The sequence below is a fragment of the Rhinolophus sinicus genome, linkage group LG10, assembly GCF_036562045.2.
Source record: "Rhinolophus sinicus isolate RSC01 linkage group LG10, ASM3656204v1, whole genome shotgun sequence".
NCBI lineage: Eukaryota > Metazoa > Chordata > Mammalia > Chiroptera > Rhinolophidae > Rhinolophus > Rhinolophus sinicus.
In genome coordinates, this window is record NC_133759.1 from 1,950,450 (window position 1) to 1,965,273 (window position 14,824).

Sequence of the window (14,824 nt, forward strand, 5' to 3'; positions counted from 1 at the left end):
TGAGCTGGCGGGCGGGGCTGCCCCAAGCGCCCATGGCGGGCGCTCTGTTTGCTCGGCTTTCCTCGTGACAAGGACGTGGGTGGAGAGGGCGTTAGGGACGTGATCCCAGGAGGTGGGTTGTCAGAGTGGATGGCTGCGGCTCAGTACGGCAGGGACCCTCCTGGGGACCACAGAGCCCCACGCTGGGCCAGGAAGCTGGGCCACTTCCTTACCGAGGCCCTTACCTCCTGGTTCACCATCACTCCTGGGGACTAAATCGCCAGCAGGCACAGTGGGGATTTAAGGCACACACTGGGCCCATGGAGTAAAGAAGTCTCCAGTTTCAGGCAGAGAGACCCAGGTGCCGAGGTAGCAAGCCCTCCATTGTAATTGTCCCCCAAAGTAACAGGTGACGTCCTGGATGGGCAGAGGGGAGATGGGGGGGCCATAGTGGCTGCTATGATTGTACGTTCAAAGAACTGCACATTTTTTATTTTCTAAGGTATAATGTGAGAAAATTCAAGAAATCAGTGTGATATTTACACTTATTAAATAATTCTAATTAAAAAGATTATGATACTTCTTATCTAATAAGACAAGAGAATATGCAAAAGATAGCAGCTCAAGAATTGTACATTTTCCGTATACTTGACCCTAGTATTTTTTAAAATAAGTTATTTTTCAATTGTTTCTGGTGATTACTGAATAAGTGATTGGTCTAAACTTATTTTATCTTTAAAACTAATACTTACTTGAGACAATTGGACAGCAACCTCCTTGATTAATCATTATCCTGAATATGGTAATTGTGGTTTTACCTCTTTTCCATGGTCACAGATGTGTAGCATTAAACATCTCCAAATCTCAAGTACGAGACACACAGGCTCAGGATCTGAGAAGTTTCCAGAGTGGCTAGGATTAGGCAAAAGGCTATTTTCTGTCTGAGATGTTATGGGTACATGAACTATAAGTGAACAGTAGGACACTGACCTGCAGAGAAGAAGATCCAGCCGAGGCCCAAAGAAAAGCAGAGATGACAGGCAGGGACCATGACGCCCAAGGAACGGGAGACACGCAGGCAGGGACCAGCTGGCAGGTTGGGGGTCTTTTTCTCAGACATTTCCTGTACTCTGTGGGCCCGAGAGTTCTCCTGACACCCTTTTAACCACCACTCCTTCAGTGTAGACCACTGTAAATGAATTTCTGTCCTGCCATGCAGGGACCCACGTCAGTCAATGGACGCATGACGATCACTGTGGCAGAAATTAGGATGTGCTGGAAAATGGGCTGGACGGCCATTTAGGCATTTTGGTCACAACTGTAGGTGATGCTCTTTGGGATGTGAAACAGTGCCATTAATTAATTGTCACTTCAGTGATAGTTTGGTAAGTTTTCTTAAGCTTTCTGGGTTTTAGCATTTCATGTGAAAAGTATGAATCATCATAGAGCATATTTAGGTGAGCATATGACGTGGTTGTATAGATCCACATGTACAGTATGAATTTCATGAAAGTTATATGTAAATATAAATAAATACACTATGATAAATATAATAGAAAATACATATAAAATGGAAGTATATAAAAGTTAACTCTACATATAAGTTAAATGAACTCTAAATCTTTGTGACAGTCGTGACTTGTGGAGGGCTATTTGACACAGTATTTTAAACAGGTTACCTATAGTGTCTCATTTAATTCTCACAATAATCCAATAATACATGATTTTAAAAACTGTTTTCTAGACCATCCATCCATTCCCCTTTTTCAACAAACGTGTGTTGAATGTCCTTTAAGTATCAGACACTGAGCAAAATAAGGACAGTGAAAAGAATTGAAAAGTAGCGTTTCCATGTCTCACAGCTTACAAAGCCGAAAGCTGGATTCAGACACAAGCTCATCTGAATCCAAAAACCAAGCACACCCTTTCACTCTGTGACCACTCTTCCTCTTTACATAAAATAAATGAACTTGTGCTCTGCTCATGGCTTTGTCTCTCTCTTCTGGGCTACCGCCTTTTATAACCAAACTTCGAAGTGACGAACCCTAATTTTTGCCATACTCTGGGAACAGACCACTCCTAGTACAAAGTGGCAGGAAGGGACGCAATGAGGCTGTGGGTACCACAGGCAGGCTTGTTAAGGGCTGTTTGGGAGTAAATCTTACCCTCTTTGCGAAATTTTTAGAGTAAATCTTACTATCTCCGAGAAATTTTCTGTGATCGAATAAAAATTGGTCTTATCCTCTTTTCAATCCCTGATGAAAATATCACAGACTTTATACATAGTATTTTGCATTCATTCGTTAACTTTAGAGTTCGATTATTAATGCATTAAAACTGTATTTGTTGACTATATGCCTTTGTGAGCACTGGGCTAGTTACTGTGTGGACAACAAGGTCTCTTTTCTCCTGCAGCTTACAGTCCTTTTAGGAAAAAATTGAAATAAATTACACCAGTAACGATTTCTGACAGTGATTGGCTTTGGGGGAGGGGGAGGCTGGACAGAGAGGTGGGGAGCTGCTAGTATAGTTTGGGTACCTGAGGGCACGTCCCTTTAGGCTCCAATTTCAGTGTCAGAAGGAATCCAGCCATGCTGGCACCCAGGAGGGATTTTTCAAGAAGAAATAATAGGGCCAAGAGCCGTAAAGGGGGGAAACTGTGTGCTCTGAGAAAGAGGGAAATACAAAAGCCGTGATGTGGAGGTTTCTGAGCTCGGGCTAGAAGTGGGAAGAGGGGTCGTATATGGAACCTTACAGCACTGCGTAAGCTGTTTAAAGTCTTTTTATTTCTCTTGGGTCATTAGTCATTAATGAACATTTATTGAATGCCTGTTGTGTGCCAGCACCTCCCTCTATCCTGGGACCCTGAAGATAAGCCCCACCACGGGCCTCGCAGGACGCAGTCACACAAACAGTGGCACTTCCCAGGCCCCTTTTAAATGCTTTCATGAATCCAAGAACAAACTCTCCATCGAACGGATTCTTGTGGTAAGCTATCCTGAAATGCAGGCATTCACGATGTGTCTTGAGTGCCTGTGTATGAGACACAGGTATTTAAACGGAGGCTAAGCAGTTGTGGAAGGAAGTGGATGGAACATTCCACACTTGATCTTATCCAAAAGGTCGAGAAGCGATGGAACGTTCCAGTTTCAACTTTGACAGAAATGAGCACACGTCAGACTGACTCCCCTTCTATGAAACCCTGTCACTTGGCCCTCTCTCATCTTCAAGTCTAGAAAACCCTCCTGCCTCTTTTCCAAGGAAGTCAGTGCCAGGTTCCCGGACCCCCAGCAGAGTTTCCCGTTGTCACTTGTGGCCACCTCCCGGAAGTCCCTCTCTGCTCTGGTGCCCACAGTGTTTGCTCTCTCTTTACTGGTTTTGATCCAACAGTGGAACTCTTTTCTTTCCTTTAAAATAAAAACACGGTCATTTAGTCTGTGATTTATGTCAAAACATTTGTGGAAGTTGGGGGAGGAAAGGAGTAGTAATACGCAAGAAGAGCACTGATCAGTGTGACTTGAGTGGGTTCCCCGCTGTTGGCTCTCGCCACCACCCCAAACCGAAGCCCTGCTCATCACTAACAGAGACCACCTGGGTCTCTCAAATGCATCTCGTCTCCTCGTCCACTGTGCCCCCAGCTCAAATCCCATTTTCCTAAATCAGATTCCCGAACTGCAGGCATACATTATACATACATTACCTTGTGGGGTCTGAAATAGCCTGGCACCACCTATACTATTATTTATTTTTTCCTAGTCACATTGCTCTGATTTTTAATAGATAAATTTGTTTGAAAGGATATATTGATTACCACTGTATCTAGAAAAAGTGTCATTCATCATAAATAGAACGGAACTTTAAAAAGCGATGACTAGCTATTCAAATTTTAGAGACAGGTGCTATTGTTAGCGCCATTCTAAAAGTGGGTAAAAATGAGACAGAGAGGAAGCAACCTGCCCCAGGTCAGCAGCTGACCCTCGGAGAAGCCCGCCCTGGGGTCGTCGGCCCCACACCTGAGGTCTTCGTCATCTGCTCCATCACTCACACCTGTGCAGAATTTGTTAGTGACTTGTTTAATCTTTGCATGCCTACATAGATTGCCTCTTTTCTTTGCAGAAACACTCTCACATAGTTAAGTAATCTGGCATTTCTGTCTGCCCCGTGCTGTCAAAGTTACGAAGTCAGACAATTAAGTTTGTGAACTCATCCTAGAAAAAGTGCTACATACCTCGTTGCTGAATATCACTACGGTCACCTTCGAAGTACTCCCCTTGGGAAGCTGTGCACTGATGCCAGTGCCTAGTCCACCCTTCAAAGAAGTTTTGGAACTCTTTTTCTGGAATGGCCTTCAGAGCTGTCGTATTACCCTTGATGTCCTGAATGTCATCAAAATGTCTTCCTTTCAATATTTCCCTTATTTTCTGGTAAAGAAAGAAGTCATTGGGGGCCAGATCAGGTGAGTAGGGAGGGTGTTCCAGTACAGCTATTTGTTTACTGACTAAAAACTCCCTCACAGACAGTGCCGTGTGAGCTGGTGCATTGTCGTGATGCAAGAGCCATGAATTGTTGGTGAAAAGTTCAGGTCATGTAACTTTTACAGGCAGCTTTTTCAGCACTTCCAAATAGTAAATTTGGTGAACTGTTTGTCCAGTGGGTACAAATTCATAATGAATAATCCCTCTGATGTAAAAAAAAAAAGTTAGTAACATCGTTGCAATAAGTTCGCAAACTTAATTGTCAGAACTTGTATGTCACTCCATAATTCTGTTTCTCTTTTACTCACCAGGTTTGACTACAGGGAATATGTAAATTCAGTAAGGAGCACGTTTGAGGACAGGCCATGTCCAGCCCTGGTGTCCCCTTTGTCACAGGTGGCCTTGCTCTTACCACCATCAGTCAGAACAATGAGTCCACTCTGGAAAGTCAGATGCAGTCTTCTGTGTGTATTATAATAAACCCATTCACTATTTCGTATTTGTTTACTTGTTCTATTTATCAAATGCTTATCCCTCTGAAAACCTAGATGCTGGGCTGATAGAAAAGAGTGTGTCAGCCTCACTATTGTCCTCTTTTGTTTTTCTTAAACTCATAAGAAACCGGTTCTCAGTGAATTAACTTCCCAGGAAACCAAGAAACAACTCACTTGTTCTCCACTTAAATATGAGTTTTTATAACAATCCTTTTACACCAAAAAGGGTGTGTGTGTGTGTGCGGGGTGGGGGGGAGGTTAACTTGGGTGGTAAATGGATTTGACACCAGAAATTCTTAAAATACCTTCTACTTCCTGCTTGAATATTAACATTCCAAGTTGACGTCCAATATCAAGACTTAGCTATTGCCACTTTCATGGGATTTGACAATAGCATTGTACTTTATTAGGTTATGTCATGTTATGTTACTGATTTGTGCTAGGGAACACAATAATATTACAAACAGCATCACAAAATAGGCAGCATCCTGAAAATGGTGATGGAAAATGAAATTGGTCTAAGTAGAGATATGTCTGTATGGCTCTTCATAAAGGCCTGGGAAATTAATTACAGCACAAAGAGCTTTAGCTTATTCAGAACCACCCAAGTAGGAAATTGCGACGTGAACAATTTGGGCCTTCTCCAAGAAAGATCCTCTTCCCGGTAGAGAACTGATGGAGAGAGGGGAATTCAGCATAAACTTACTCTCGTGTCTCGAGATCCTTTAAGAGTGCTTTGATTTGGCAAGTTACCTATTTGTATCTGGGCATTCTTCTGCGAGACGAATGCAACTTGACAACTATTCTTGGTATCTTTCACCATTTCCCTTCTGCTGAACAAGGTATCCGCCTTTCCTCGCTGGGTGAAAGGTTTCGCCCTTGGCCAGAGCACAGGCTGTACCTCCGCAGGGGACGTGCATCCTGGGCCCTGTGGACTCCAGCATGAGCCTCCAGAAGGGTTCACAGAGGGGGAAAGTGTATTAAACTGGGGCAGAGCCAGAAGGGGGATGAGACAGCTCCTAGAGTTCAAGGTGGGAGTTAATCTCCTTAAAATAACAAATAATTGAAATTGCTTCTGAGGATGCAGGGGGGAGATGAGCACCTTCTGCGGTTGGGGAAAGATCCCCGGGTCTGTATTCCCCATAAAGCTCTGACTAAGAGCCTGCAGCACGCAGTGTGACTGTTCAGCACATGCCCTCTAAAGCCTCAGCACCTGGAATTGAGTTTTGTTCCATGCCTTCCAAGCTGTGTGAACTAGAGCATATCCATCCATTTCTGAGTGTGGTAATAGGAGAGGAGGGAGATGACCTTGCAGGGGGAAGTGGGAGCACTTTGGTTTCCTTTCTGAAAGAGGGGACTGGGCTGGGAGGTTGTAGAAGAGGGAGCAGACATGGATGACACAGGGGAGGGGCAAGGGGACTTTTTAGAACTATGCATCTAATGTTCCAAGTTAAGGTGTTCCCATGGCATCTGATTAAATCAGTAAGATTGACAGGCACAAAGTGCAATAATTGTGCTTATATTGGAGTGTGTGGGGGGCATATCTATGTAGGTCAAGATAAGTGGCTGTGTTCCTTGTTTGCAGAGACATGAGACTGGAGATAAATCAAGAAATACACTGGGAAAGGGAAAGGCAAGGATTCAGAAGAGGGAGGATATCAGAAACGGAGCTATTGCAGCATCCCCACCCCAACCCAGGATTTCCAGAACTCTTTGGAAAGGCAGTGAGCTTTTGCATTTGTTTGTTTGAACATGGAGGGGCAGCTGATGCCAATTTCATATGTTACGAGTTGCCAGGAGACCCCGGAAAACATCCGGAAACAGCATGACATGGCGTTTGCATGTGACCTTAGAACCAGACGGCCTCCTCTGGCCTGTCTTGTATGTAGAAACTCTGCCATCTCTGGTCAGTTGTTGATCCTCTTTGAATCTCAGTCTCATCCTTTGTCCCATGAATGTGACAGTGGCATCTGTGTTCCAGAATCCTCAGAAGGAGTCAGTGAAACTCGTCACTGATTAGAGCACGGTAGTTGATATATAAAATAAAGAAGATTTAGAACATTAAAATAATTCATACCTGGCAAATAAAGAAAGGTCCGACTAGTACTATTATTCAGATTTTGAACGGCTCAGCTGTGCCACAACCTGCTTGTAGCATGCACACTTTCCTGCCGGGTATTTTCTCCCATCCCTGACTTTTTGGAGGCCGCCCTCTTGGTTCAGGTCAGTGAACTGTGGGTTCCCAGAGCCTGCCTCCAGGCTTATGAGAGTTGGCAAATCAGTGGACTCCTCCTGGGTCAGGGGCCGGCACCCTGCACACATCTTCTGGTTGTGATGCTCAGGCTTTGGCAGCAAATACTTGACGTCTTGCTTTGATGATGCTGAGATTCATTTCTACATGTGACAGCTGCAAAACTGTATTCTCCTTATAATTAGTCGTTGCCAGACTCAGCAGTGCTTGGACTTCAGGTTAAGTACATTTTGGTGGCCGTCATCCCTCCCTAGCACCTTGGTGGCTCCAGGAGAAAGCATATGGCCTGGTAATCCTTTAAAGCTCATTTTACTGGCCATTCTCAGTCACTTCCTGCTGGTCTTTGGAACAGAGCCTTGTTTGTCACTGTGTTTTTGCGTATGCTCCTGCCAAATGCTTCTTCCAAAACCAGCAATAAAACCACAGGATCTGATAAGGCCTGGTCATTGGAATGGCTTAATGAGCGCGACCTCGGCAGTCGGGATCTGTAACAGCACAAGGACAGCCTGGGCAGGTCACCTGTGTGGTTTGCGGGAACTTGTCCAAATATGACAGGATTTGAGACCATCTCAGGGAGCAATCTCACACTATGCTGTTTTCTCTTAAGCAAAAGTGCAGAGGACAAAAATAGAAACTGGTGGTTGTCTCTGGCCTCTCCCCACAGAAGAATAAATCTACAGTCTTTGAAGGTCTTACAGAGCAAAGAAAATTTTATCGGATACTCGTTTAGTTATCTAACTCAGTGACCCTGGCCTCAGAATAATCTGAATAATATCGTGTTTCTAGCCAGCAGAAAAGAACTTGAAATACAGGTTGGATACTTAAAATAGATCTTATCCAAAGCATAGTCACCTGAGATGGCACCTAGTTTAAATAAGGCAAAATTCTGTCTTGTCTGTGTTCTGTGTGCCTTTAAACAGTTTTAAAATCCGAATTATTAATTAAAATCTGTGAACTAGCACCATTTTGGAATGACTGTTTTGATAGCTCACAGGGCTTGTGTGACTTTTGAGACAAGTTGATTTCCTTTCGTGCCAGCTAACAGAAACCCCATTGTCATCATAAAAGGCATGAAGGAATTCTGTGACAAGTGGATGCTGTTTAAATGGAAGTGAACACAGAATACATTAAGTGGTGTTATCAACAGTGCGTTACAATGGCTTCTGATTAACACTGGAAACATGACTGACGCTACTGCACGTGGGCAACACTGACAGTGACATTGAGGGAATTCAACCCAAGCTTCTGAATTTCACAGAAGCATTCAATTTCTTATGATTCCTTTGTAACAGGTTTTGGTTTTGTGACCATTAAAAAGTAATGACAATTTAGAGGAAACTTTCAATAATAATAGTAAGAAAGAAAAATAAAACCTTCAAAATTCTCACCTGTTATTACTACTAGAAATAGAAACAAGGAGTTCAATATATTGTCGTTTGGTTTTAAGTCCAGTTTGTTAGCCTGATTCTTACTGAATCACATTTCAAATGACATAAACCCAAGTCATAAAGGACCCCCGAGTGCAGGCGACAGTTCACATCAGCAGTGCCGCATATGTAGGCTGCTTTAGTTTGCCCATGGCCAAAGTGTTTGATTAAAAATCCTCTACGAGAGACACACAAGGCCTGTCAGGTCCTAAGTTAGTCTAAGGCAAATGCCTGCTGAGCAAGAGGAGGTGCGGGGTGTGGGGGTGAAGTGAGTGTAGTTGGGGATCAATGGAATCCATCTTGGCCAAGTAGTTTTATTATTAAAAGTAGAGAATATATAAGAGTTGTTAGATTACCCGTCACATGTAGTGCATCTATTTCATTGAAGTCTTTTCCTTTTTGTTGATAGGAAGCAAAGCGTACAGAGAGAATACTTACTTGGGAACTAATATTAGGAAAGAAACAGTATGGATGCTTCAAACTGAATTACTTACCTACAAAACATTGCATTGGAACTAAAACGTGCTATTCGACTTGTATCTGAGCATTAGTGCACCTGAACTTCGTATGAGTCAGAGGAAACCACAGTGGTGTGCCCTCCCCACGTGGAGCAGCATAACTAACGGGGTGGGCACAGATCAGACACTCAGTCTCCCCCAGGCTGCCTTCTAGGTACTTTAGCTTCATGGTGTCGTTTCATTCCCATAACAGCCCTCAGTAGGTGTATTTCTCGCATCTTCTGCCTCCCCCAATGAGCTGTCAGTTTCATTGAGAAATTTGAAACAACCTCCCAAAACCTTGTTATCTAATGAAAACACACCTCTGCAGTCAATCTTGTATCAGCACGTGTATCTTCTGGATTCCTGCTTCCTTCCAAAGGTCAGTTCTGCCACAGGAGCTCTCATTACCACCGTTCCGGCTTTTCAAGCACTTCACCTAGTTCATATCCTGAATCATCAGTCTCTTTCTTTATTTGATCACTTACATCAGTGGCGCACCCTCACCCTCCAAACCCCTTTTATTCTCCCTAAATCTCCCCTCCACTCATAGCCAACTCTAACGCGTACACTTTCCATGTCCTTGTCTACGATCTACCATTTACTCCTCAATTCTCTTTGGCTTGGTCCTCGTAACTCCACTGAAACGTCTCTTGTCAAGATCACATGTGACCTTCCTGTTGTCTAAGCCAACATTTTTCTGCCCACATCTTAACGCTGCTTTCTACACTCATTCCTTTCCTCCCTTTTCTCCTTCTCGCCTGCCACCCTTCTTCCCTCCTTCCCTGTCTCCGTAGTCCTCTACTGTCTGTTCTACTTCTAAATATTGGACATTTTCAGTGTTTTATACTAAATGACTATCCACCGAATTGCTCACATCAAAAATTTGAGAGTCATCCCATGGGGATTACATCCATTCCCATGGCTTTAAATACTCTCTATATGCTGGTAAATTCCGTTTTTAAAAATATGGACCTTGCCATTCCTCTGAGTTCAGGGCTCATATATTTCATAGCCTACATGATATTGTCACTTAGGTAGTTCATGGGTAATACACATTTAGGATATGCAAAATAGAACTCTTTAATTCCTCTAAAGAACACCAATAATTTATTTCAATTACATCACAATAAAGTTATTAAAAATAAGCAAAACTAAAAGCATGTATAACTGATAATCTTTGTAACATTTTAAAAGATGAAGAGAGGTGTAAGTAAAGATTCAATAATCTCCACTTTCATGTCTGCCATTCACCCTACTGAGATAACCGAGGTGAAAAACAAAATTATTCTATAATTTCCTCTATACCAATTGAAAGACATGCTCATATTTAGGTTTTCACTATTTTTTTCTTCCATAATATGATAACATCATAGCAGTCTATGGATTTTTTTAACTTTACGATATGACTCAGTTTCCAAGAACTTTCAAGGCAATCAAGTCAATCTTTAGATTTAGTACATTCTTTTCAATCACTGATGGTATTCCATTCTATGGGTGTTTCATATGTTATTCAGCCTTTGCCCTGTTTCTTGTTAGGTTGTTTCCGGTTGTTCCTCTGTACTTTTAATATAATCCAAATGTAATGTAATGGCCCAAAGGTGCTGGTTATTACTGTGGTCTCGTTGACTCTTGCTCACTGTGTGTCCTTGACACTGGCTTCCTTTCCATAGCACGAAACCACCCTGCCGTTTTTGACATCTGGTTTTCAGTCCTGCTTTCCTTTCTGCCTAGAATCACATTCCCTGTCCCACATCACCAGCACGGCTGTCTTTTCTCATCGTGGATCTGCACTCTCTTCTTTTCCGTCACAGGCTTAGTTAGGGTAAAAAGTCAAACTGCTGTTACAGAGATCCCAAAATAAGTGCCTCAAACAAGACACCTGTCTGCTTATCTCGACTACAATGGTCTAAAGTCAGAGTTCCAGATCAGCTGTGTTTCTGCTCCATGCAGTCACTCATGTACCCAGGCTCGGGTGGGAGGCCTTTTGTCTCACTAAGCTTTCATGTCTTGGCAATTTACAGGGTGATGGCGATGGATTGTTGGGTAGAAAACATCAAAATTTGTGGAGATTTCCTCCCAAACACAATAGGGGGAGATTTACTCATCAAATATGCTGATCACATTTAGCTACAAAGATGTCTCGGAAATGTATCCTCTGGCTAGGAAAGCATATGTTATCTACAAATCTATTACTATGGAGGAAGAGAGAATAGGTTTTGGTAAACAGCTAGCAGTCTGCACCCCGTAACACTTACCACACTGTGTAAATGGTGTATTTGTTTGTTTGTTAACGGTCTTCTGCTTTTCCTATTAGATAGTGAACACAATAACAGCAAGGTGGGTGCCTGCTTTATTTACTAATATATCACCTGCTCTTGCTATCCTTCCCGTTTTATTTGGGGTTCAGTACAAATTTGTTAAATGACTGAATGAAAGAATAAAGGGATTTTAAAAGTGAAGAAACTAAGGTGTGGAGAATTTAGCCATTTCTGGAGGATCGGTGACCATTTCCTAGGGATGTTGAAAGGTTTATACCTCAGATGGATGGGTCAACAGGATAGCTACTAAGCTCTCTTCCAACACAAAATTTCTATAAGTATTTGATGTTGGAAACTACAACACTCCAAATAAGACCATGAAACTGCTTTGTGAAGGAGTAAATCAAGAGCAAATAGGAAATATACCTTCCTTCTCATTGGTTCTGTCCCATACAACTTGCCTCACACCATTCCATGCTAAATTCTCACACCTCAAAATGGCAGCTATTAATCTAAGACCATCGAAACCTTTCAGCCAACGTGCTACATACTTTTTCTAAATCACACTTTCCATGGGCAAGGAAAGTTAGTGTGTGCTGGGTTTAAAAGATCTCCTCTTGGGCTACAGGCTGCCTGGGAGAATAAAAGTAAACAGATAGTGAGTTATGTTAATAAATGTTTTATTACATACTCTGTTTAATTGTATTAAAAAGAAAGAAGGAAAGACAAATGAGAGTTTGAAAGATAATAGTGGAGATAAATTGATCGTCAACTAAATCTTCTGGTCAGTAAAGTATTAGTGTTCATTACAGTTAATAATAAAAATAATTTAAGATTCTTCTTAAATTTTTTTTTCCCTCCAACGTAACTAATTCTAAAGCTGATTTTCTTTGTTTTCCCAGATATTGAAGACTTTGAAACCAGAACAAGAAGCACAGTGTCTGTCCGAGAAGGTCAAGGTGTGGTGCTCCTCTGTGGCCCCCCGCCCCACTTTGGAGGTACGGGGGAATGATTTGGGTCACAAAATTGTTGTGGTCCCTAGGGAGTAAACAAGACCCAGCAGGTCTTGGAGACAATGGCAGCCCTTCATCAAATCAAAGGACCTTGAAAGCTTTTCACGTTAGTCCTACTACATCTAAACAGTTCTAATCCAAATCTTTTCTTTAAAAAAATGTATTCAAGCAGCCATTCAACAAACATGTCTTTAAGGAGATGTGACGTGACACCCTGTGTGAGCACTGGGGCTTCCCTGCTGTATAATCTAGCACCGGTCACCCTGCGTGACAGGGACAATTGATTTAACTTCTTTAGGCTCAGTTTTCTCACCTGTAGAACAGACAAGCTAACTGACATCTATAGTGTAGTAAGGCTGTTGTAAATGTTAAATGAGCTAATGAATGTAAACAGCTTGGTGTAATGGCTAGTGCTTTATTCAAAAATGGAAGCAATGATTGCTATTTCATTTTTCTTACTGGGCTCTGTGGGGATGCCAATTCCAGCCATCGTTTTGGAACACCGCATTAACTATTGGAAGAGGAGAGGGGCCGCACTGATTGGAAGCAAATGTTGGATGGCACTGAATCAGAATATCTCCATCAAAGGCGAAAATCAAGCAATAAATGCCAATCTCTACTTTGGAAGAATCTGGATTGGCGAGGGAATTAGCTGGTTTCCAGGGACCCAACCCTCCCACTGATTCTCTCTCCTTCGGGGCTGCATTTTGTCAAACTCCACATGCTTTGCTCAATTTGGTAGATTCTCAGCCAACAGTGAACGAGGAGGAGGCAGTGTGAAAATATCCAGAGGGTCATTTCATGTGGTACAATCCCATGTCACATGACTGTATGACACTGAGTTTACTCATCATAGCAAGTGCTTGCACAGCATAAATCTAAACACCTTATATGGATTAACTCTTTAAATCCTCACAACTTCAGAGAGAGAGACTAGAAGGATTCTTGTTTTACCCATGAGGACACTAAGGTAGAGAGAAGTTCAGGAACGAGTCCGAGGTCACGCAGCTGGTGGGCAGCCAGGCCAAGCTTCCCATCCAGGCTGTCTGGCTCCCAGGTCCGGAGCTTCCGAACCACCCCTGCGTCTGTTATAGCCGACTTGCACTCCTCCGGAATGGGAGGCTTTGGAAATGGGACAAATACTTAAAAATGAAAGCATCTTTCCCCCATAACATTAAAGGAGACCTTACTTATGATCCTTTACAAACTTGAAAACATCTTTCCCGTCATTTTTATTTTTACACAATGTCATAAAATGCCAATACAAAAAGAAAAAGAAGCTGATTAGAAGCGAACAATGTTTTTATTCCATGTTAATACAGAGTAGGATGGCATTATGGTCACCTGAAGTATTAGGGGACACTTCCCATACGTTCAAGGCTATCTGAGGTAAAATTATGTTATTCCAGAGCATGCAACAATTTGCTGGTATTTATTGTCTACCTACAGGAAAATTATTTTCCAGCACCATAATCTAAGGTGACAAGGCATGCAAAATCACGTCTGTTTGTGCAGTCAGTCTGCGTCATTTCATGTCCCGACATTGGTCAGAGTCTTGACAGAACTGAGGACTGTTTTCAACTTTATTTATTCTAAATAGGGCAAACAAAAATGTAACATATTTGTAAATGAGTGTCATATTTTAAAAAGGCAGCCACATGGGAGAAGCTTTCCCTGACTACGCTAAAGAATATGCTGGTCTTTCCAAGCAGGAAAGGACCTCTTTATAATGAGCCTCTCAGCTTAATGCCATGAGATCAAGTCACTGAGAGGCACACGTGGCCTTAAATGAAGACCGTTGAAATGGAATAGCTAATCCCTGTGACATGCACGTTATACCGGCTTTCCTGATACCAAATTCTAGCGTGTTGTCTGTTAAGTTGCAGCTGGATTCCAAGTGTACTTGTCGATATAGACTTCACCAGCAGATTTACAAGAAGCTTCATGCTAGGAGCTCGAGGGTGTGCCCTGGGTTTCCTCGTCTTTAAGGCAGGAGTGCCAGAAGATGTTCTTTGTTCTTCACAGCTCTCCCAGATCAAAACTGAATATTGGCAGATACCTTTTGATCCATTCTACAAATGCTCATCAAGTAGTTAGAAGGAGAAAGTATTCATAATAATAATAATAGCTACCAATTATTGAATCGCTACCATGAGCATGCATTTTTTTGCCATTCCCTCTATCCCAATAATTAAGAATAAAAATTTTAAAATGAGGAAACTGAGACTCAGGTAAACTAAGTAAACTAAGTAAGTCGGTTTTCAGTTAGTGAATAAAGCCAAGATTCCAACGCAGGACTTTCTGACTTCCAAGAATGTCTGTGGAGAGAAGACTCTGCAGTTCGGGCTTAAACCTCAGGTTGCTTGTCAGTTTCAACGCTCTTACATCTCCAGGTTCGCTAAGAGCCTTTAAGGGGCTCATTTAAAA

General features: G+C 42.4%; 1 protein-coding gene across 4 annotated transcripts in view; it reads left to right on the plus strand.

Moving 5' to 3' along the window:
- Nucleotides 1-14,824, plus strand: part of CNTN6 (contactin 6) — a 251,908-nt gene that overhangs the window by 142,474 nt on the left and 94,610 nt on the right. For all 4 annotated transcript variants that reach the window (XM_019755810.2, XM_019755809.2, XM_019755811.2 and 1 more), the window contains one exon: nt 12,287-12,382. In XM_019755810.2, the coding sequence (XP_019611369.2) occupies nt 12,287-12,382 (96 nt within the window). The remainder of the gene's footprint in view (nt 1-12,286; nt 12,383-14,824) is intronic.